At 39.3% G+C, this 25,037-nt stretch overlaps 1 protein-coding gene across 1 annotated transcript in view; it reads right to left on the reverse strand.

Moving 5' to 3' along the window:
• Positions 1-25,037, reverse strand: part of LOC140932856 (gamma-tubulin complex component 2-like) — a 46,441-nt gene that overhangs the window by 19,666 nt on the left and 1,738 nt on the right. The window contains exons 2-10 of the mRNA XM_073382358.1: positions 22,534-22,609; positions 18,175-18,266; positions 17,936-17,993; positions 17,103-17,258; positions 11,521-11,623; positions 10,873-10,964; positions 8,036-8,110; positions 6,905-6,986; positions 6,507-6,584 (exon numbers count right to left, since the gene is read on the reverse strand). Of these exons, the coding sequence (XP_073238459.1) occupies positions 6,507-6,584; positions 6,905-6,986; positions 8,036-8,110; positions 10,873-10,964; positions 11,521-11,623; positions 17,103-17,258; positions 17,936-17,993; positions 18,175-18,266; positions 22,534-22,609 (812 nt within the window). The remainder of the gene's footprint in view (positions 1-6,506; positions 6,585-6,904; positions 6,987-8,035; positions 8,111-10,872; positions 10,965-11,520; positions 11,624-17,102; positions 17,259-17,935; positions 17,994-18,174; positions 18,267-22,533; positions 22,610-25,037) is intronic.

A 25,037-nucleotide genomic window follows, 5' to 3' on the forward strand; every position in this document is an offset into this window, starting at 1 on the left:
CAGGGATTGTCACGAACTGGGAAACTGTCCAGCGTATGGCAAAATGTTCAAACTGCAACAAAATAAATCACTTTGCAGCTGTCTGTCTCTCAAGGCCCAAGAAGGAGAGTGTTTGTCAACTTCAGACAGGACACGCAGAGTACAGCGATGTTGAAAGCGATTATGATGACCTAAATGTGCTCGCACTGACACCCGAGCTGCAAACGAATGCTGTAACAGCACAACAATACCCACGAAAATTGTTTGCCATGATGCATTCTTGGGGAAAAGCCCGTCAAATTTCAGATAGATAGTGGAGCGACATGTAATATCATTACACAAGGCCTCCTTGAGTTATCACAATGTACAACAAGTCTACAGTGACGCCCACAGGCCGCTGTACAGTTACAGTGATGAATCCAAAGAATAACAAGTCCTATAAAACAGAGTTCGTAGTCATAGCTAATAATCATTGCCCCCCACACCTGGGTAGTCCATCCAGTCAGCAGATGGAAGTCCACGTGAAACACGAAAACATTTTAGCAGTAGGAGGAAAACCGTGCATTCTTAACCAAAGATACACTGCTGCAACAGTATCTGGACATATTCAATGGCACTGGCGAGATGGATAAAAAATACCACTTGGATAGAGGAGGGAGGTGTACCAGTTGTTCACCCACCTAGAAGGGTCCCTTTTGCACTTTTAAGTGCAAAAAAGTCCTTACTGAAGGATGAGCTCAGGAAGCTGCAAGAAATGGAGATAATAGCATCAATAACTGGGCCTACCCCATGGGTTTCTAGTATGGTGACAGTCAAAAAGCCTAATGGCCAACTGCGAATCTGCCTAGACCCAAAGGACCTAAACAGAGTAGTGAAACGCAGCCACTACCCATTGCCTATGATGGAAGAGTTACTCCCGCAACTGACCAAAGCAAAAGTCTTCAGTACCTTTGACATAAAAAATGGATTCTGGCACATCCAACTGGTTGAAGCAAGTTCAAAACTCACAACCTTCGACACGCCTTTTTGGAGATACAGATGGCTTCACTTGCCATTCAGGCTGTCTTCTGTGCTGGAAGTCTTCCAAAGACAAAGGAGAAATTATTACTGTCAGTCCTACATTCCATTGGAAAAAACCCCAATAACAACATTCAAACAGATATTCTGTATCTGGACTTTCCCAAAGCATTTGATTCTGTGGACCTCGCCATCCTCCTTGAGAAGCTTGAGAAATATGGAGTAGCTGGACATTTACATGACTAGTTCAAGAACTATCTGGAGGACTGTCAGCAAAGAGTAATTGTAGATGGATTTACCTCCAGTTGGGCCCCTACAACCTCCGGAGCGCCTCAAGGAAGTCGGCTTGGTCCAGTACTCTTCATCACCTTTATCAACCACATGCCAAGTGCCTAGCCTGATGGCACTCTGACAGCCCTTTATGCAAACAAAACCAATTCAAGCTGTTTAGAAATTGCTTATCATATCTACAATGATGCAGATAAATTGCAGCAAGCCTAACAAACCTGGATTCCTGGAGTCTTCACAATAATATTAATTTCAGCGCATCAAAGTGCAAGGTCTGAACAGTGACGCAAAAGAAAAATCCAGTGCGCTATGACTACCACCTTGGCCACCTTGACCTACAACGCGTGAATAAGGAGAAAGATCTCAGTGTCATGATAACAAGCAGATTAACATGGGAAACTCAAGTTCTCATGGTTACTGCTAAAGCGAATAAGCTACTCGGGCTTCTTCGTCGCACCTGTCCCATGCTGACCGACCTCAAGGTTACAAGATCCCTGTACCTGGCACTAGTGAAGTCCCAAATGAGCTATGCAACTGAAGTGTGGTCTCCCAGCCACTCAACTTTAAAGCAGAAAGCTGAAAGAGTTCAGAGAAGAGCTACATGCTGGATTCTACAAATTAAGCAAGGTGAACTGTCCTACAAAGAGAGACTGATCCATCTGGATCTGCTACCGCTTACCTATGACCGCAATGTCAAGGATTTAGTATTTCTTTATAAGGCCTTATATGGCTATATTGATATTGATATTAGTTTTATTAAGAGTGTTAGTCAAGGCCATACTCGATGATCTCAATCAAGTGATATAAAGTATTTGGAAACGCGCTTCTGTAAATCAGCTACCTATCAGTCCTCCTTTTTCAATCACAGCATTAAATTATGGAACCAAATATGTAAATTAATTCAGGCCAGTGACTTTCTAAACATAACATAAAGACTTTTAAGAATAGTATAACTAACTTGTACAAAGATGAATTAGGAAATGTCTTTGACCCCGATAAACCATGTTCATGGTGCCTTGCATGTAATTGTGGGTGCCACTGGCAACAATAGTAAAATAAGCATTTCTTAAGATTTTTACTGATTTAGTTGGGAGGTGCCCTGTATGGGACGCCAGGTCCCGTTTGCACCTTACCTTGGTCTTTTTTTTTTGTTACTGTAACTATCTATTTAGAGAGACTCAGACCAATAAAGTTGATAAAACAAAAACAAGATGTCAGCATCAAGCAGTGGAGGGACTTCCACTTGTGCTTTCAATCTTCGATGACATCCTATGATGACATCTTGTTTATGGAGAAGGAGAAACGGAAGAAGCAATGTGAGACCATGACGCAAAAGTGCATGCCTTCATGAAGAGATGCCATGAGCACAATATAAAGCTAAACAAAGAAAAGGCACAGTTACACCGGAAAGAATTTCCTTTTATGGGACATGTCATCAGCAACGAAGGCCTGAAAGCCCACCCAGAGAAGCTAAGAGCTGTGCTGAAGATGCCAACTCCCACAGATGTTGCTGGGGTCCAACGGTTTATCGGCTTCACCAATTACCTCGGTAAATTCCTGCCTAAACTAAGCGCAGAATGAGAACTACTCCGGAAGCTGACAGTCAAAGATGCCGAGTGGTCCTGAACTTCTGTGCATGAAACAGTTGTGAATCGTATCAAGCAATTGGTAACCAAAGCAGCAGTACTGAAGTACTACGATCCACGAGAAGATCTGATTTTGCAGTAGATGCTTCCAACCAGGGCTGGCAGCTGCCCTTCTCCAGAAGGGACAACCCATTGCGTTTGCTAGTCGCACATTGATTAAGTGTGAGAGAAATTATGCTCAATTGAGAAAGAGCTGTTGGCTGTGATATATGGCCTAGAGAAATTTCACCAATGCACCTTCGGACGACTGGTCATAGTACACTCAGACCACAAGCCACCAGAGTCCATTGTGAAGAAGTCGTTGTTTAAGGCTCCAAAGCGCCTTTAGCGTATGTTACTGAGAATGCAAAGTACGATGTCCAGCTGGTGCACCGCAAAGGAACCTAAATGGAATTGGTTGACACCCTGAGCAGAGCTTATATACAGAAGGAAGTCACACCGTTTGAGTTAGGGTTGGAAAGTATCAGTATGGCTCATGCCTTCCAATCAGTGCAGCTCATTTAGAAGACATCAGTGTTCACATGAAAAATGACCCCAACCTGCAGACCCTCAATAAAGTTATAGCAGTTGGCTGGCCATCAGACAAGCATGAAGTCCCCGAAGAAGCAGTTCATTATTTTCATTTCCGAGATGAACTAAGTGAACAAGATGGGATAATATCCTGTGGAAATCAAGCCGTGATCCCTTCAACCCTCAGACGCACTATGCTTGAGTGAATTCATTCAGCCCACATTGGGATCGAAGGCTACCTTAGAAGAGCCAGAGAATGTTTGTATTGGCTGAGCATGAGAAGTGCTGTTAAGGATTATATGGACAAATGCAGCATCTACCATTCCTTTGACAGCAAGAAAGCAAAAGAAACGCTGCATTCTCATCAAGTGCCAAGTAGACCGTGGGTGAAAATTGGGACAGACCTCTTCAGCTGCAATGACCTCAATTATCTTATCACAGTGGATTATTACTCTGGATTCTGGAAAGTTGATGCACTGCCAGACACTGCATCTTGTACTGTCATAAACAAGCTTAAAGCCCACTTCGCATGCTATGGTATTCTGGACGTGTACACCTCAGACAATGGACCTCAGTTTCAAAGCGTTTAGTCATAAACTGGAATTTGAGCACAAGACATCTTCACCAGGGTATCCACAAAGCAAAGGGAAGGCAGAGCAAGCTGTCAAAGCAGCCAAGACCTTGATGAAGAAGGCAAAGAAAGCTGGAACAGATCCATGCCTTTCACTCTTGTCACACAGAAACACACCTACCCAAGGGCTCGACTCAAGCCCTGTCCAACGTCTAATGAGAAGAACGACAAAAAACCTACTTCCAACTACTGCGAACCTCCTTATACCAAAGCTTTGCGTTAATGTCAACAAGAAGTTCTTTCTGTGCAAGCATAGACAGGCTCATCACTACAATAAACGAGCTAAAGACCTGGTAGAGCTCAAGAACCAGTTAAGGCCATTGTACAATTCAAGGTTGGCATACGAGCATACGAGCTTCACACTGAGAATGGACAGGTGTATGTCCGTAACCGCCATCACCTGTGAAAGTCTCAAGAGCCTTTCTACAGAAGCTTTCCTGTGATGTCTTTCAAAGGCATGACCACACCTACCAGGGATGATGTGAATATCTCACTGAACCTGAAGGAGGAACATGTCACAGAATACACAACCGTTTTCCCAGCAACAGCATCAGAGCAAAATCCGCTACAAATCCACCTAAACCAGACAGGAGGGCCGAGCCACAGTTATCAGTTAAGCAAACTGCAAGCCATCCCATCCAAACCACACGATCCAGAAGAGTGGTGAAATTGCCCGCACACAAGACTACGTTTGACCTGGCTGACCAGTACAAACAATACAAACATTTGTTCTTGTTTCGTATGATGCTGGTGTCGGATGGACAGAACTGCTCTTGTTGTTATATATATCTATATTTTTATTTGTTATTGTTCCGTTTAAAAAGAAAACAAAAAAGAGGAAGGATGTGACAATATACTGTTGCATGTTCTCAAGTAAAAACTCGCTGTTTGACATTTGAGTATGTAATCGGACAATCAGAGACTATTGCATTGCGTGTACCTTGTGCTTGTATGCGAGAAATGCAGAGATCTGTACACAGAATTCTCACGAAATTGTGATAAAAAGGAATCTTTAAACATTTCTCATCAAATTTCCTTGCTAAAAGAGGCCTCTTTCCCCCCAAGCAAGCTCGACTTCACCCTCTTGAGAAGATTCTTGTTTAACAAAATAAAAACTTCCAGCCATACTATAACATTAAATGCATGCAAAAGCGATGCAATATTCCTGCCATTTTTTGTGAAGGCGTGTGTGGCCGAGTGGTTAACACCTCAAACTCTGGATCTGGAGGTCCGGGGTTCAAGCCTCGCCTGTCGCGTTGTTTCCTTAGACAAGGAAGTTTACTCCACTTTGTCTCTCTTCACCCAGGTGTATAAATGGGTACCGGCGACATACTGCTGGGGGTAACCCTGTGATGGAGTGGCATCCCATCCAGGGGGAAGTAGCAATACTCCTAGGTGCTTCATGATGATGAAACCGTGCTAAGCTCCGGCCGTTTGGGCCCTTTGCTCATGTGCACCTTTACCTTTATACCTGCTACTTATTCTCATGCTCTAAGTGAGAATCTCAAGGATATAGAAAATAGAGACAAAAAATTTGATCTTATGCCTGCTCACATGGTAGAAAAATTTGAGCTGTAACAGCTATATTGGCACAGTTTTAAAAAACACATAAAATAGTAAAATAAACTCTAACAAATGCAAGACAAGTCTTTAATTATGTGAATATCTCTACTCCATTTTAGGATACATTTGGAAATTTATGAAACGTTTATTCATGAACATCTCGCACCCTCGGCATAAAAAAACCAGGAAAGTTACAAAGGTCGTGCAAACCTATTTATAAGGAGGAAAGATGTAACCGTTTTCTACGGTTTTTGACATCCTCAATAAAGAATGGTGGAACTTTTAAAAAAATGTTTTTTACTTTCTTGTAGGTATAAAAACATTCATCTGAGATATCAGCATATAATATTATTAAAATCTGCATTTTTAAAAAAATGTTAATTTCTTCGAAATAGTAAAACAGATTTTCCCCTAATTTCAGCAAATAAGCCACAGAGCTCATTAGTTTTGTAAGTACGTTTGAAGGCAACCGTGACCATACAATGCTGGTCAAATTTAACTTTCAAATACTATGGTAACACATTAGTGAAAGGTGACACACAAAAAGTGGAAGAATGCTGTAATATTATCCCCTATCTGAAAGGGTGTTTTTACCCAAAACATTATTGAAAGAAACTGAGTACTGGAAATCAAAAACCTGCATCTAATTACCGTTAGCACTACAAGTAGAACAACTTTATGCTGCATGCAGTGTAAAGCGAAAGAACTTATGTTTGCAAGACCCCAAGGAACTTTTGCTTGCCAAAAAAATACACCTGCATTGCAGCTACAGATTTGTTGTATTTTAATTAGCAAGCGTTTTTTTCTTGTTTTTGTCTCACCCTGTGTCTTGCATCCTTTTTGTCTAAGAAATACAACTTACGCATGATTACCTTCAATAAATCTGCAGATGGTTGAGTAATGGGAACAAACAGGTAAGATTCTTTGTACCAGCTCCAACATTGATATCTCTGTATTTAAAATGGGATAAGATGCATCATGCATGATGTATGCTTTTTACATTCTGCATTCCATGATACATGAAAGGCCACAACTGACACTAAATCAAGGTGGTCACTAAGATTTCAAGTTGCCGTGTAAATACAACTCGTGGGCAGGGAATCAAACAGCTACATGTAGGGGTTTCTTTTGGTTCCATTTTTCTTCTATTTTCCTTTGAAAATAGGCGGGGGCCACGTTCAAAGGGGGAAATCCCCAGCCCCCGCCTCTTGATGACAGCCCTGCTAAATCTCACCTAAATGTTTAATTTTATATGAGAGCACGCTGTTACCTAAAGTCTTATCAATGGTGAAACTTCTGGCACTAAACTTGTCTTTAAGAGGTTTGACAAGAAGATACTTCCCCTCAACACCCTGAAAATAAACAAAAAAGCAAGTGAAACTCCATTTCAATTCACACGAGTGAACGAAATAGCCTGCATGTACTCAACTTGATGTATGTTGCAGAACTGCAAATAACAATTGGGTCATCAGATGATATCCCACTAAAATGTATCCATGTCTGACATAATCTTACTTACAGTTGGACACAACAACAGGAAAGATCAAATACTTGGGAATATAATTTTTAAGGTGAAAATTTGCCTTGTAGGTTTGCACGTGACCACCCAGTTAAAATACATTAAAAACTCGCACATAAGAACCTAGAATTTTCGAGGTCAGGCTGTACACGCTATTCTTATATTTTAGGGTAGTTTTTCACAATTCAGGTTGATTACGTTCTTAATAGGTTCTTGTTTTTTAGAGGTTGCCGTAGTGTAACCTTTAGAAGAAATATTGAAATAATACTACATAAAGGTTAATAAATAATACATAATGGTTAATCAAAGGAAACATATACCCAACTTTTTGTCAGACGTTTTTCACACAATTCAAATCCAGAATTTCAACCATCAAAATCGAAATGATTTTTTCTGTAAGAAACTATTTTTCTTTGCCAGGCTGAACAGGTTCTTATATTTTCGGGGTTTTTGGCCTGTAGGTTCTTTAATCACTAGGTTCTTATGCGCGGGTTTTTACTGTAGTTATGATCACATTCTTTTGACCCTTGAACTATTAAGACAACTACTCACTTGCAAAATTTTGGCAATAATTAAGTTAATTGACCAGCTAACTGATTTAGTGACAAATATAATAGACATTTGTTCACCTGAGTAAAAAATCATTACACAACAACAAGTGCTCTAAATGCAGCATTAAATGTTGCTGGTATAAGTGAAAGTAATGTAAAAATGGACTCGTTTGATTCTCAATTCTCTTGGTCTCATGGTCATGAATAAAACAGTTAAGGTAAGGAGGTAAAAGATAGATAATCAAACTAGTTAGGTTCAAACAATTTTGGAATTTGATTTTAAAACACTTTTTACAACCTAGTCAAAATCGGCATAAGGGACAAATCTCACCATCATAAGAAACAGGAGATCTTCTACAATGGCTAACTCCTGCATAGGTAAAGGTAAAGTTCCAACTGACACAGGCTGTAAATAAATGTACAACATTTGTCAAGCCACATTATGAATAGATATGCAAATTATATTTTAACGTTGGCGCTCCCATGTTATTGTAAATAATGATAATATGCCATTATTCCTATACAATTAAATGTAAGGGCAAAGAAAGGTAACACTCCATGTTGGCTTTAAAGGGGGAACACCACTCTGCTATTGGCGTGATGTTCGACTTCCCCAAGTGACAAAAAGTGTAACCAGAGCCAAACCTATCTCCCCTGTGGAGTGTACAGCTGAGGATCGGACCGGTAGATCCAAAACCTCAAGCAACCTAAAAGCCTTACTCTCCACAGGACTATATGCTGAAAACCTACACCTCAGCAATGTGCAGCCTCATGGAATGAGTGTAGGTAGTTCATACTTTGCTAAAGCCAATCTATATTAACAGCAATTTAGGCTGACACCGCCGGCAAGTGCTGAATTGGAAAATGATTAATTGGCAAATAACAGAGATAGCCTGCAGTGTAGGCGTTTTCTTTTAGCGCGCAATTTACTCGCGAAATCGCCATGTTGAAACTTTCCGAGGAGAGGAGGAGATGGGGCGAGTCAAAGGGAGCGGGGAGGGGGCAGGGAGAGAGAAGAGAAAACGCCTGCCCGAAAACACTGTGAAAATGAGAAACACCCCCTAATTAGACGCGCGTGACCGCTCTTCCGGAAATGAGTAGCCGACAATAACAAAACCACCAAACAGTCGCTCCAGTCCAAAGACTCGCATTGTCTTAAGAAAAGCAAGCTGGAGTTTATCATTGTTTTTATCTTGACTGAGTCACAATGCAACTCCAAAGCTGATGAAGCTCCAGTTTAAGTTGCAATTCATTCTTCTAAACTCATCTCTGTAAATCGGTATCCGTGAGAGTTTAACATCCTGCAAACAATTCTAAAAACTAACGAGCTGGGCCCAGCGTGCTACAACATTGCAGGAAAACATCACATTTTTTTCTCGGACTAGAAAGAAAATCGCTTAGTTATTCAGATCCTAAGGCACTTTGGACAAAAATAAAGAACCTAACAGACTTATTTAGCGACAAAAAGAGCTTAACACTTCAAAAGAGGTCAAAGAAAACGCTCTTGCATCAGAGGGCAAATCATGAAGACCAGAAATTCAAAAACCACAGAAAATCAATAAGCGTGTTATGACCTCTCAGTGTGAAACAAGCGGCTAAAATCACATTTGCTTAGTCAAAAAATAGAACCCTCTAGAGCATAATCTACTTGTCAGAAACAAAACGTATTGGAACAAGCAGCATTTTGGCATGAGATAAAAATGGTGTAGGTTTTAGTACTGCGAGCAAATCTTGTCCTGATGACCAGTGAAGAAATCGCTTTGACTTTCTCATTGCGTAACACACGTGACATTCCCAGCCACTCCAATTCCAAAAGACTGACGGAAACGGAATAAACAATATAGACTTACAGTTAATTGACAGGCATCAATCTACTTCCCTATGCCGCACCAATCAGGAGCTCCGTTTGCCAGCGTACGGAGTTTCCCAAAAGAACAATGATATCGGGCAGGCGTATTTTTTTCTCCCCTCCCCCTCCACCCTTTCCTTCTTTCGCCCTCGCACCTACCGTAAGGGTTACTATTTCTACTCTCCCCAATCTTCCACTGTCATAAAATCAAAGATGGCGGCTACAACAATATCACGAAGATGAACAAGGTTTCACCCACCCAAAATACGCCTGCACTGCAGGGTAATAACAGAGATAAAGCTAATCACAGTTGAAATATTGCTAAATCACAAACCTTGGGGAAGTCTCTGTGAGACTTAACTGATAGCAAGATACAAGAGGCAATACACATATTATTTGTATTACAACAAAGACACTTCCAAAGGAGTGGGGAGGAAGGGAAAAGTACAAAATAAATATTTAAGAGTAGCTGCAGTAAGCAAGGCACCTAAGTGAATGGAGGATAACTCACCTATTTTGTAATTGCTGGTAGTATTAAGGTAAGGTGCTTGTGTTCATGAGGTATGGTCTTTCAAACATCACATTACAGGAAAAGTGTTCTGTTTTGACTTATGATAATTCTTGAGTTGGTTTAACCAAATTAATTTCTTTGCTATTTCTATCCATTCATAATTGCTTTAGAGCGGTTTTCACTTGACTGTCGAAAGGGATTGGTTTTGGTTTTGGTTTTGGTTTTACTACGCCCTTTGGTTGGCTAGTGTATTTACTTTGGTTTTGGTTTTACGACAGTCAAGTGAAAACCGCTCTATGTGTTGATGAAGTTTTACTGGTAATGACTATTTTTTAATTGTTGGTAGTATTAAACATTGAAAATCACAATGTGGAGAAAATGCAAACACAAATCTGTCACTTTTACTTTGTAAACACTCAACTAAAGTGTCACAAAATTACATAATTTCAAAAGCACTGGAGTTTTTAAAATTCAACCTTTTTTATGGTAATTTTGTCATGAAATTTGGTGCTTAATCTTGGCAAGGAATTACAATAGTCCCAGAACCATATCCGTGAAAGCTTTAACAATGCCCGTGGCCGCTGAACCAACCTTACATGCTATAAAGCACTTACAGCACATAACAAACAGTGACAAAAAGTGCATGTGCCGATTTGAAGTCCCTCTACAACGTGACTGCCTTGAAGAACGATTTTGTTTTGCAAGCACGTGGTTTTTGCACAGACTTTTCATTGCCTGAGCTCATGTCCTCTCAGAGGGCTATTTTTAATCAGTGTATTTGAGAATTAGGTAAAATTAATATACTCACAACTGCGGAGGAAGTTGTTAAACCTGCAGTCACATAATCTCTGCTAAGGTAAGGACGTTCGCTGACCCAGGATGGCGTTGGAGGTAAATTCCCTGTTAAAAAAAAAAAAAATTATTAACAGTATATAACAGCCACTTTTTCATTTTGATTGGGCTTGACTTATGATTATGTTGATATGACTTATGATGATTGATATGTTTTTGTATTCAGAACACTGCAAATTTATTAAGAAAAAGATACCAGCTACAGTACATGGGTATTAGAGTGATTAATGTACTCATTGTTATTCAGGAACCACAAACGTTTTTACAAAAGAGAATAACTGAAGAATTCTTACTGTCAAACTAAAACCATGAACACCTGAAATATTTTAGGCATGATTATTGTGTTATGACCAATCAAGGCCAAGATCAGGACACATGCACAAGTCACCACAAGCTAATTACTGTTGCTGCTTGCAGTTTAGTTTTCCCACGTGTGATTAGCTCTTCCCTGGCAACACAATAACAGTCCAAAAACATTTCTCATGTTAATGGTTTTGTGAGTTTTGCAATAAAACTAGTAACAAACAAATTTACATATTACGCTAAATATTGTTATGGCTGCTACAAGTTTCACACATTAAGTGCTTATAAGATTAGTATGTACCAGTCCTCCTGGCTTGTTTCTCTCTTAAGGCTTTTAACACAGCCTCAGGAGATGAACCTGATTGGCTAGCACTACTTGTTACCGTTGCAAGTTTGGTGCGAAGCTACGGGGAAATAAAAAGAAACAGGGTTTTGATTAAGAATTCTAATAGCAGGAGAAAGACATAATGTTACAGGAGAATATTTTGACAGAGGCTCCTCATCTGAATAAAAAATAGTCACAGGCTACTGAACGTTAGCCAGAGAATTTTTCATTGTAAATGGAGAACACCCTGGAAACAGAAGGAAGTAATCATTACTGGGAAAATAAAAACAAGACTACCAACATTGCTAAAAAATCAGTCTAAAAAATAATTCAAGGCTGTCACTTAGGACCAGGGATTTACCCATCTCTACTCTATGAGCATGACCCCTAGCTACTTTAATAGGAAACAAAAGGACAATCGCCAAAACGAAGTTCCTGCATATTCAATTACAGCTGCCAGCATATATAACCACCAACTTGAAATGTTAATAACAGTCCTGATCATTGCATATGGCTTCACATTCTAAATTCCAGGGAACAAAAGAAATATAACAAAGAAGCACAACCTTGGATTTCGTTCACAGACTTCTAAGTTCAGACAAATCATATTCTGTCAAACTTTTGAGCATAACAGTCAACATCCATAAATATTGTTTTGTGGATTTGACCTCCCTGCTTTTGCCCTTTATTAGAAATCCATGCAGAATTTCCTCTAAAAATGTGGACTCTAGAGATTATTGTATGCTATGTAATGTAATAAGACACTGGACACATGTAAGTCTTGTGTCAGATTTCCTTTCATGTGTAGTTGCTTCTCAGTTGATGATCTGTTCTAGTAAAGAAGCTAGTCAGAGAACTTAACACGGTGGCAGCGGTAAATTAAACAGAATGAGCAACGCAGAGGTTGAAGAACCAGCGGCAGAGGTTCAACCGATCGCTGAACAACGAGCTCCTGCCGCTGGAGTATAACCAGCGGTGCCATTGCAAGGTACACAACCCCTGACAGGATTGAATCTGTCCTTGAGAAACAAGGGCGAGATCTGGAAGTTATACAAGCAACAATGGAAGAACTATGAAACTGTGGTCTGCAGTTGAACAGACAAACAGAGGAATGTAGAATTGCTCTATTTCTTTATTCGATAGGCCCACAAGCTGTGAAAACCTACAATGGCTTTGATTTAAGTCAAGAAGACAAGAGTAATCTCAATGCAATTACCACAGCCTTTGACAGATGCGCCATTGGAGAGACAAACGAAATATTAGAGCGTTATCTCTTCAACAAAACGAGAACAACAAGAAGGGGAATCCATAGACCAGTACGTCGCGAAGCTGAGGATCGTGGTTGGGATCAAAGATTGTGGAGCACATAAGCGATTATTACAGCAACAGCAATTGACACTCCAATGGTGCATCGACATTTGCAAGGCAAGCGAAGACTCAAACACACAGAGTAAGTCGCTAGGTCACTCCGTAAAAGAAGAAGTATGAAGGGTAAAGGAAAAAAGCAAGCGTGTAAAAAAAAAACAGATGTGGGCGTGAAGGAATCAAAACAGAAAGACCAGAAATTGCCAGACAAGAAGGACTTGACGACGGACTTGCAAGTTCTGTAGAGGAAATAACCGATTTGGCCCACAACATTGTCCCGCTTGGGGGGCAAACTATAGTTCTTGTGGAAAAGACAACCATTTCGTCAAATGCTACCAGTCCACCAGCAAAAACAGGACGCACGGTTTAAGAGAAGAATACGAAGAAAGTTCAAGATAAGTGATGCAGATGACATAAACGAAGAAAGCTCAAGTGAATCAGATTACATTGATTGCGTGACAATAACAACCGATTACATTAGTACAGTCAAACACTGTAAAAATGCGCAAGAAATTTATGCAGAAATGACCCAGAAAGGAAAAGCAATCCGCTTTCATGTAGACTGTGGGGTGACTGTCAATGTGCTGCCTGTAAAGTATGTAGGACACAAAGAGATTAACCCGACCAAGAAGGTCTTTCAAATGTGGAATAAATCGGAATTGAAGAGTGAAGGTGTCATGATCCAAAATCCAAGGAATGACAAGAAATATTCCTTAGTGTTTGTCGTCGTGAAGGAGAAGTTAATCCCACTTCTAGGAGCAAAAGCCAGCCAACACATGGGACTCCTTGAAATACACCCACAAAATTTTGTGCAGGTAGCAGGCATCAAACAGCCAACGTGCGGAGCAGACAAGTTGAAGACCACTGACCAATTCATCGAGGAGTATCAAGATATCTTTGAAGGAGACCTAGGAACCCTCCCAGGGGCTCAGCGATTAGAAGTTGATCCCAGAATATCGCCAAATATTGGACCTTCCAGACAAGTACCCTTAGCGCTGAAGACTCAAGCAAGAACTAGAGAAGCTCACAAAATTAGGCGGACAGCACCAATGGATGCACCCACAGAATGGGTCACCGATGTAATGATTGCGACAAAGCCATCTGGAGACCTGAGGATCTGTATTAATCTAAAAGACCTCAATAATGCGCTTAAGTGGGAAAGATATCCCATCCCAGTGATAGAAGATGTGTTACCAGAACTATCAAAAGCTAGGGTATTCACAAAAATTGATGCCCGCAATGGATACTGGCACATGGTACTTGATGAAGAGTCAGCCAAACTGACCTGGTCTGCTTGATGTACATGATGACATGGTTATATATGGGGTTGGTGACACTGATGAACAGGCTGATGCTGATCAGGACAGAAACTAAGAGAGGTTTCTGCAGCGATGCAGAGAAAAAGGAATCAAGCTAAACAAATTTAAGCTTAAACTCAAAGTGCACAGAATTTTCCTACCTGGGACAAGTTGTCACCAAAGAGGGCCTGAAACCAGACCCGGACAAGATAAAGCCTGTGCAAGAAATGCCGAGACTGGACAACATCAAAGCAGTCAGAAGATTCTGTGGATTTGTCAATTACTTAGCAAAGTTTATGCCAAAACTAAGTGAAGTCATGGAGCCTATTAGAAACCTCACTTGCAAAGAGAATGAATGGAAATGGACCCATGAACATGACACAGCTTTCAAATGAATTAAAGAAATAGCCACCACATCACCACTTATCAAGTACTACAACCCGGAAGATGAACTAACAATCCAATGCAATACCAGCGAGATTGGGCTTGGAGCAGCAGTACTACAGAAAGCTCCGCCTGTGGCTTTTGCAAGCCATGCCCTCACACACACAGAATCCAGATATGTGCAGATTGAAAAGGAACTTCTCGCTGTGGTCTTTGCAATAGACAAGTTCGAGCAATATACATATGGCAGACCTGTCACAATCAAGAGCGGCCACAAACCCTTGGAGGCCATTGCCAAAAAGCCGTTAAGATCTGCACTCAAAAGACTACAAGGGATGTTTTGCAAGATTCAGAGATTTGACATCAACATCATCTACAATCCAGCATCTTGGACCACAATTCACCTCTTCAGAGTTCACTCAGTTCGGAAGAGAATGGGGCTTTGAGCACAAGACGAGCAGTCCTGGTCATCAACAAGCAAATAGTCAGGCTGAATCTGCTGTCAAGACGGCCTAGAGCATCCTCAGGAAGGCAAAGAAAAGCAAAAGTGACCCCTTCCTTGCAATACTTGCAGCACGAAACACCGCTACAAAATACATATGGATTCGAGTCCAGCGCAAAGACTGCTGGGAAGACCCACCAAAAACCAACTGCCCATAACAGCTGAACTCCTCAAACCACAGCATGTCAACACAGAAGACATCAACAAGCGAATCAAAATGTGTCAACAAAAGTAAGAGCACTACTACAACAGAAAAGAGACCTACCCCACTACAAGAAGGAGATGTTGTACGCATGAGACCATAAACACTGAATGAGAAGACATGGGACAAAGCAATGGTGGCAAAAAGACTGGATGAACAATAATACCTGATTGCGACAGAAGATGCATCCTACAAGCAAGACAGAGTGGATCTTCAAAAGACACAAGAAATGAACCACCCAGATACCGGTAGCATCAAAAGACCTGAAGTCGACTGAGGAAATGGCTGTCAAAACCCCCGACCCATATGCCAGCCAACCTTTATCAATTATGTCACCGTCTAACGACCAGAAATCTTGTTCTACACAAGCGACAACTGCACCACCACGTAGCAAGAAACCGGAGCTGGGACGCCATAACAAATCATTCAGGCCGACATCCGTGTCAGTGCCGACTGAAACCAGACCCAGGAGAGTGGTCCGTGAGCCAGCATACTTGAAGGACTAATACATTATAAGAAACTGAGCTGTAAACCCTCGCTCCACAAACATTGAAAGCAAGAGACAGATACTGAGAATAAGGACATGACTATAAACAATTTCTCTTTTTTTCCCTTAAGTTGCAGTTAAGCTTCAATTTGTCATTTATCTTTGTTTTTGTTTTGTCACTTGATATGGCTTAGCTGATTCATTTATTCATCATTCCTCTTAGAGAAGGAAGGATGTTACGTAATAAGACACAGAACACGTGTAGGTCTTGTATTAGATTTCCTTTCATGTGCAGTCGCTCCTCAGTTGATGACCTGTTCTAATAAAGAAGCTAATCAGAGAACTCAACAATGTAAAATTAAACCACATCAATGGTTCTAAGATTCCTTAGGTTAGCAATGTATAAGTTACAGGTCAAGATTAAATTCAGGTTAAAAGTCTTTAATTAGGTTGATTCTCAATTTCCTTTATCTCCTAGCCCTAATCATTCATGAATTAGGGCTACCAGACAAAGGAAATTGAGAATCAACCTAGGTTTAAAACTTTTGACCTGAATGCAAGCATGTGTTACAAGGTACATTAACCCATTCCCTCCTGGAGATTTTGCCGAAAAACGCATTTTGAAGCTAGTCGAGTGGTTTTCTGGTCACTGTCGTGCTATAAAGAGCTAAAACTTACCACAAACCGGTTTACAGGTCGTACACTTGATGGCCTTCTGATCCAGATGCAAAATATCAGCTTGCGAAGTTCGGGCATGCGCAGAAAGCAAAATTTCGACATATTTTTGGGCTTAAAAGTGACATAGCAGTCTTGACTTTTACTTTTCGCTTTCTCTCCTCCCCTCTTTTTTCGCTTTTCTTGCCTCATTTTTTTTCTATTGCTGGGCATTTAGTAGGCTTCATTTTGGTGGGAATAGTTTTTAGGAAAGCTTTTAGGATCTTAGGATTAGGTGAAAGGAAAGGTAGGTGGGCAATGGAACAAGATTTTCATGGAGATTTTCAGGTCAATGTTACATGGTTTTTTGCCTCTTTCTCTGGTGTCCTTGACTGAATTGTGCTCATTCTGGTATGGTTTGAAAGATCTCTTCACTCTGCACAAGCTAGCGGACAAAGTTGTCCTTGACCGTTAAAACTGATGACGTCACAAAGGGTAGAAAGGACGTGGATCCGCACGGGCGGTTACGGGTGGTTCACGGGCGAATGGGTTAAAGTGAACACAGACTGCAATTGTGTACTTCTAATATTCAATAAAAAAAGGAGGATACCTGTGTAGCAGAAAGTGAAGCTGCTGGTCTTACTTATACATGTAAGACATACTTACTTCATTAACTTCAAGTTGGGTCATAGTTCCTGATGCAGGTACGCTATCCAGTACAGCCTCGGCAGCAGCTATTGCACTAGTCTTGGACCCACTGGCTAGAGCACCTACACGTGCCCTGGATCGATCTTTGGTGTTCTTTTCAAGGAATGTCAACATCTGTAACAACATAACTTCACTTAACTGTAACTTTATTTAGGAAAACACCTTTTACACTTGATTGGCTTCAAGAAGCAGCTGCTAATATAGCTAGGCCAGGTTTAAAGAGTATGAAGGGAGGGAAGTATTCACTGACAGTAATTCTTATTACTGTGATGAATTTTGATTTAAACACCAATTCAATAAAACTTTCCAGAAACATCCAAATGGTTGCATAAAGTCCAATATTGAGTTTATGCATAAATCATAGCTTTCAAGTAGAAATTCAACGATATCTCAAGATTCCTCTTACAAATTTTTTGTGAAAATTCACACGGCAGATGGAAAGCACCCAGTTCAAATTGTACACAGCAAATAAGGGCTGCAATGTGATTAAGAGCTAAAACCATAGTGACGTCATTGTCAAGTGATCATTCCAACCGTAATTAAGTTCAGTCTATGTGTAACCCATGTTTAGTTATAAGAGGTCCAAAGGGGAAAGGTATGCCTACAAAAATACTGGTTGTGCCACCTTAAGGCATTTTGCTGCTGTTAAGTGCATGTAAAATGGCATGGGGACATAATGGTAATGTTACCAGACACAACATTTACATTTACACATTAATTTACCTTGCCAAATCTATTAAAGACAAAGTTGCAGGCTTTCCAATTGAGACTTGAATACAAAAAATTCAAACCTGCTTATCCTCGGCCAGTCGAGACAGCATGTAAACCAATGGATCAAGTTCCCTCACACTGCAAGTAAACAAATACACACTGTTAAAAAATTCTACTTATGCTTTACATTGACATCAACAAACAAACATTGTACTTAAGTTTACAAGAAAACAGCTGATGACGTCAACAACAACCCCTCCACAAGCACCTTGTAAATACGTGTTTGATCTAAAAATGTAAATATTGAGGACAACTCAACTTTTTAGACTTCAGTTCGTCATATTTCTTTAAAAAGTCCCTTGGTGTAGTACTTGTTTCAGCAATTTTTCGTTTAGCTGCATGGGCTGAGACCTGGACAGATGATGAGAGGAAAATCAATAATTATTTTCATTCATTGGACATAATTGCTATGTATACTGTATTTACGGTACTATTCAATTTCCAGTCAAGTTATCCTGGTCCAGACCTTGAGTGGGTATCATAACGTGAAGTTCATTGATTAGGATTAATCAAAACAAAACTATGACGGTGACGGCAACGGGAATGTCAAAAAACCATTATGTCTAATGAGCAAAGCAATGACTCTGCACATGCTTTTTCTTAAATTTCTTTGCCAGCCCTGCGCAACTACAACATAAAATGACCAAATTTTAAGTTTACTTGAGAACAAGAATGGCAAGGCGATAAATTCTACCATCTCTCTATCAACTTGGACTCAGTGCCTTCTCTTCAGCTCCAACCTAAATTCCCTCTTTTAAGTAACAAGGTGACTTAAGATAATCTTGATATAGTTTGAGAGGATATGAAGTCTATTTTTATAGGCATTTTCATGGATGTTGCTGTTGTCGGAACATAAGGTTGTTGAGGCCTCAAATGTAATAAATGACCCTAAATGTAATAAAGGTCCTAAGTGTAAAAACGTTTGGCCCTAAATGTAATAAAGGTCCTAAATGTAATAACTTTTGGCCCTAAATATAATAAAGGGTCTAATTATATGTGTAATAGGTTTTAGCCCTAAATATAATGGAAGTCTTAGTAGTATACATGTATGTAGTATAACAGCCCCAAACGTGATAAAGTCCCTGACTGAAACATGCGACGGTCTGATGCGATATAGCCAGCTGGCGATTCACTTTCTTCACCCTATTGTAGTCTTCATGGATATTCATTAACTTAGAAAGCGGCTAGAGCGCTCAAGAAGTAGGAGAAACACGTATAAATTAATTACGTCTCGATCATGTTTCCTACTACACATCCCTACATCGTGAAATGCGAGTTATAAGCAAATGGAATCTACACAAAAGTTTTCAAAATACAGCAGTAATTTAGCAATTGAAGGAAGTATGAATGTTCATTAGAAACAATCGTAGTAAATTAACCACTTTTGCCTATGGGGTTTTTTAATGTTGCGCCAAAACAATAATGTTTTTTTTTTATCATATTCCAAAAGAGTATGTCGGTCGGTCCATACAGAATGCTGTGAACACTGTAAGTTATATCATGGTGGTTGTGATGATAATGGTGGTCCAACCAGTTAACTTCCAAATGAAATACTCGACAAAATAATAGACTTAGCGTTAACCGAAACTGACATAAGTATTATCACCTATAGAGCGGTTTTCACTTGACTGTCGTAAAACCAAAACCAAAGTAAATACACTAGCCAACCAAAGGGCGTAGTAAAACCAAAACCAAACCAATTCCTCAATTACTTTCGACAGTCAAGTGAAAACCGCTCTAATTCCCTTTGCCAGCTTGGTGAACCCTTTAAAGGACTCACAATCCGTTATATTTGTCGGCTACCACGAATAAGCTACAACCATCGCGACACTGCGCGAAATGGCTGTTTCAGCTTGCGTAAGTTAAGCAAAGAATTTGTTCCATACAGTGGATTTGTGCTGGCTCTTAGAGAGATAATAGCCAGCCCCAGGTGGATAAATGCCTGGGTTGAGCTGTTGTTTGCTGAGGTTGGAACTTGGTTTTATGTTACCAATGCATGGTGGAAAGAAGGACGAGGGAGCAATAATTAAAGTACACTTACTTGCACCTATTTGTTAACAGACAAAGTAAAAACAGTTTAGCTGATGCTGTGTTATTGACCCAGATTAGAAATCATGGTGGCACTGCAAGCTGCAATTTTGACATTTTTGGCCTTTGCCTATGAAACAGATTTTTTAGTTCAATCCAATGGATGAAGGTACAGTTTCTGGAGAAAATTTGCTATAATAAACGAGGCTCTTTTGTTTTGTTACATAAGTTTTAAGATACGTCAGTCCTTTTTGACATTAAAGAGTTCTTAAAAAATTTTCTTCATATCATGGACCTCTGTTTTCAAGTCGTCGTTAAAGAGGTATTATTGATAACAATGCTAACTGTTAAAACTTATTTACAGCTAATCAGTATTCGGTCAAAGGACTATTAATTTTACAAATCCCTTCGATTAAACATTCTTTTCAGTTAATAATGACAATAAAAATAACAGTGATAATGATAGCAATAATAATAATAAGTTGTTAGTCAAATGGCTATATAGGGGTTCTGCCTGGGGTATTTAATGTTTGATATTCCCTAGACACATTTTGGTACTCAGTTAACCTGTAATAAGGCTAAAAGCAAACGCTGTGAAATCTTCTTATGACCCTTAGCATATAAAGAACTGAAAAAATTACACTTAGGACCTTTATTACATTTAGGGTCAAAAGTTATTACATTTAGGACCTTTGTTACATTTAGGGCCAAAAGGTATTACACTTAAGACCTTTATTACATTTGGGGCCAAAAGTTATTACACTTAGACCTTCATTACATTTAGGGTCATTTATTACATTTGAGGCCTCAACAAGGTCCCTAAATAACGACTTCAACTTATTTTAACGTGCCTACCTACTAAATTTCATCACGCCAAACCAGCAGAATACCTGAAACTACACTTTTGGAATTACTTTTACTGTTGTTACTTCACTGAGTTTAAAGTTCTCACAATGGCAGAACTATATTAATCAGGGTTGCCACTTATCAGAAGGTTAAAAATTCCGACTTTTCACCATAGTTCTACTAACTATGTTTTCACTGACCTTTTATTAATGAGAAACAAGTGATGTTTACATTCGCTTTAGCTTTTTTTGCAGGCCATCAATATTTTTCTCTTCATTTTCAACCTCTTTCCGCTTTTCACGCAAAGGGGAAGAAGGAATTTGGAAGAAAGCATTCACAACGAAAACCACTGACCACAACTATTACATTATTTAATAGTTATTTAAACAAAGTCTAATTTACACTGTGGTTTTGGAAATCTTCGGACCTCCAGATCTTTCCTTAGTCGGTTACTTTAAGAAGACAAATGATTTTATAGTCTACGCCATAAGCTTTCGTGAAACTATGCACGATAAATGGTGTTTACATAAATGGTGTTTACATAAAAAAGTTTGGCAAACTGAAAATGGATTAGAATACATTGAAATGTACTGCTTTGAGTGCCCCCTATGATAATAATAAAATTCTACGTTACTGTTGCGTTGATCGCATTGAAAATGTTATAAATGAATTGGTTCATGCTTCAGCTGTGCGTATATTGAAATATGAAGCACCTGCGGAGTTTGGAGCTCGAGAGCACTCAAGAGACTAGAGTTGCTCTCAGCGGCACCTTGAGCAACTCTTACATCTCTTTCGAGCTTTCCAATCTTCCTGGGTGCTTCATATCTTGACATACGCATGCTGATGCATAAACCATAATGTTAAGTGCAACTGCAAAATAGCTAACAAAAGAAGAGATGGCTTCCCTAAAAAAATCCACAATGCACAAACACCACTGAGCCAGTCTCACACTCATCCAAGAATGCCACTACTCTTTTGTTTAATTCATGCAAACAGGTATGTAATATGTAAATAAGCCATAAACGAAGAATAAATATAGCCAGGATAAGGTGCACAGGGTACAGAGCTGTTTGTATTGTTTTACATGTATTGTAACTCTTGTTCAATGTTCAAACTATCAGCTACATGACTGGACATACAATGCAGAGCTCCTTTGGGCCTTTTAACAAAGGATGCCAGTAAAGGAAGAAAAATCAATAGAATCATTACACTTGACAGTGGAAATGACAAGAAATTGAAGATTTCAGATTTTGCAAGTTCAAAACAAGGTTGATAAACTGCTGTGGCCCTTCAAAAACATCACTGCCAAAACTACAATACGGCGTTAACTGAAAATCTACCATCTTTCCATACCGAATCTTCATCTATAAGTAAATTTAACAAGTTACAGTTTGAAGAAGTGGAAAGTAGATTTTCCTGTTTACAATGCAGATTGTAAAAAATTTGAACTCCATGAAATGCATTCCTGCTAAAATTTCTCAAAATTACACATAATAATGGGAATATCCAAACAAGCAATCAAAATCACCACCTGATTTTTGGGCAGTGATTCGTTACGTCACTGGAAGGTATCATTTATTTGTTAATCCAGACGTCTCTCTCAGGAGTTTGCAAATCGAGAAGACGGCTGAAATTCAGGCTAGTAGTAAAAACTGCAAAACTAGTTGTTATTTAAATGCAGTTTCAGGTTTTCTGCTGGCCCAATGTGCTAGAGATAAAGCTACAAAACACATAATATGTTAACCTGGGTTGTAACATAAGGAGTCAAATTCTTTGTGAGTATCTCAGCATACACTTCTGGGCCATCCCCTGTGCTTGCTCTGAAAAAAAAAACCACTGTATTAGGTTAGAAACTTATAGATCATAAACCTTTTGTCAATAAAGTTTGTAATAAAAATACATTTGAAAAGAATTGAATTAATAAGGTGTGCTGTGCTTTGAAATATGCAAGGATTGGACAGTGTACAAGTTATCAGACATGCATTTACAGCTGTATGACATAATTAGCAATTATTGGACGAGGTTGAGCAAAATACCGTAAAATTCCGAAAATAAGCCCCGGGTCTTGTATTTTTCAAAAGCCCTTTTTGAGGGGCTTATTTTTGGGGGGGCTTATATTTGGAGGGGCTTATCTACGGAAGGAAAATTAAGTTTCAAAATTGATCGGGCTAACCTTATAGTTGAAAGTAAATTTAACCTTTGTTGCTTTGTTTTACTTTGTAAGCTTTTGTATCTGAGGGTAATTTTCCAAGTACAAGCCACCGAGGGGCTTATATTTGGAGAGGCGATTTAACGGAGGGGTTTTTGCGTTACCGGTTCGGGGGGCTTATATTTTGGAGGGGCTTATACATGGAGGGGCTTATTTTCGGAATTTTACGGTATTGTGATTCGTCAGTGGCGAGCAGATCAAAATTATTAAATAATTGATCTGCGCGACACTGACAAATCATGATATTTTGCGATAACCAAGTTCAATAATAACATTGTTTTATCATTCGATCACTGAGGTTGTTTTTTAAGGAATATCTTCAGGAAGCGAAGCAATCTGCCATTTTCATGCAAGAGCAATCGCAAGAAGGAGGAAAGCGTGGTTTCATTTATGCATGAGCAGAATAGTATTTGCAGCCAAAAACAGTTGAACGACATTGCACATGAGCAGACCATTATTTATAGGCAGTTATTTGCAGGTCACGTGGTGGGCTCTCGGTCAATGAAAAGGAAGAAACATTTGCATCGAATGATAAATCAAATTATCTGCAAATTAGCAAACATGATGGAATTGACACATGTCAAGTTGTTTATGTTCCACCATAATCAATGATAGTGGAAACCAACAAGTATACTATGCTTTGAATGCGAGAGTTATACAAACTTGAAGGACAGGACAGAGTATCAGTCATGCATTTCGAACATAAATCAGATTATCTGCAAACTTGACAGAATTGACACATATCAAGTTGTTTGTATACCATTAAAATCAATAATACTAGAAACAAACTGGCATAATATCACAAATTCAGCACTCTAATTGGCTAACATATTCACTATCTATTGCATTTCAGTGAGTAAGCTAGCTGGCATTAACAGAATTGAAACATAAAAAAATCACGAGAGTGTTTTTTGCAGTTCAAATGTCAAACTTTTCATGTAGTGGACCTAATCCTTTCAATTAAGTTCATCAATGTTTAAATCAATTATATATAAGTCTGATATACCTAATTTAGGAACTGACCCATGAATTACTTTTGAGTGGCCGACCCACATGGGAATTTTGACTTTGGAGAGACTGTTTCAAATGTTGAACTTTTCAAGTGCTGAATCTAGTGCATAAATCACTATAACTAATTTTCACTAGTAAGCAATGTAGACCATTGTACATCATGAAAATGAATTGAGTCTGACTATAAGTTTGATGTCCGAATCAACGGTACCCATGTCAAACTTGTCTTATTTGGGTCAACCTAAATGTGACCCTCCACAGGATTTTAATGCTAAAGGTGAAAGCACGCGCACGACACGCTTTCACTTTAAAACAAAAGAATTTATTTTAACATGCTTTAGCACGCTTGCAATCTTGCATCATTAGCAATTTCTTTTGTTTCAGTGGACATGCTTGAGACAATTAAGCGTGAGCAAGTTGAACAAAAGAGCGTATTAAAGTTTTCGAACAAAAGCTCTGTGCGAAAAAAACACAACACGCTTTCAGTGTGCGCAAAAGCACGCAAGGCGTGTTATCTATAAGCTAAATAAATTTCGTCTACAAAAGAACCGTAAATGATTATGAACAGCACCCTTTTTTGGTCGCTATCGAGGAAGAAAGAGTTCTACCTCAGCGATCGCAGCGATAGTATCTGATTGAAAAAAACGTTGTCGCTTGAAAAGTATAAACAGTGAACGGTGGGACCTACTGGATTTATGGGTAGAACTTTATTAGCATTGCAAAATCAAAGTTCTTTCCGGAATATGTTTACTGACGAAGCTGTGCAAAGGTTATCTTAACTTTCCTTAATTTAAAACACATTTGCAATTTTCTCAGAAACAGTGATCTTTCGGACTTAAGTCACTTTCTCGGCATGAAAATAATTTTTTATTATGTCGCGCTAGTTTACTGCCTCTTTTAAATGCCTATTTTACGTTGATGCACGAGTGGATTTGTCACCTCCTGAAACTTGGTAGTGCCTTGAGGACGAAATTAAAACAAAGCAGAATTTAAGATAAGACATAAAAAAAACAGTCGCTTTTATATTT

This window comes from Porites lutea, chromosome 4 (genome assembly GCF_958299795.1).
Source record: "Porites lutea chromosome 4, jaPorLute2.1, whole genome shotgun sequence".
NCBI lineage: Eukaryota > Metazoa > Cnidaria > Anthozoa > Scleractinia > Poritidae > Porites > Porites lutea.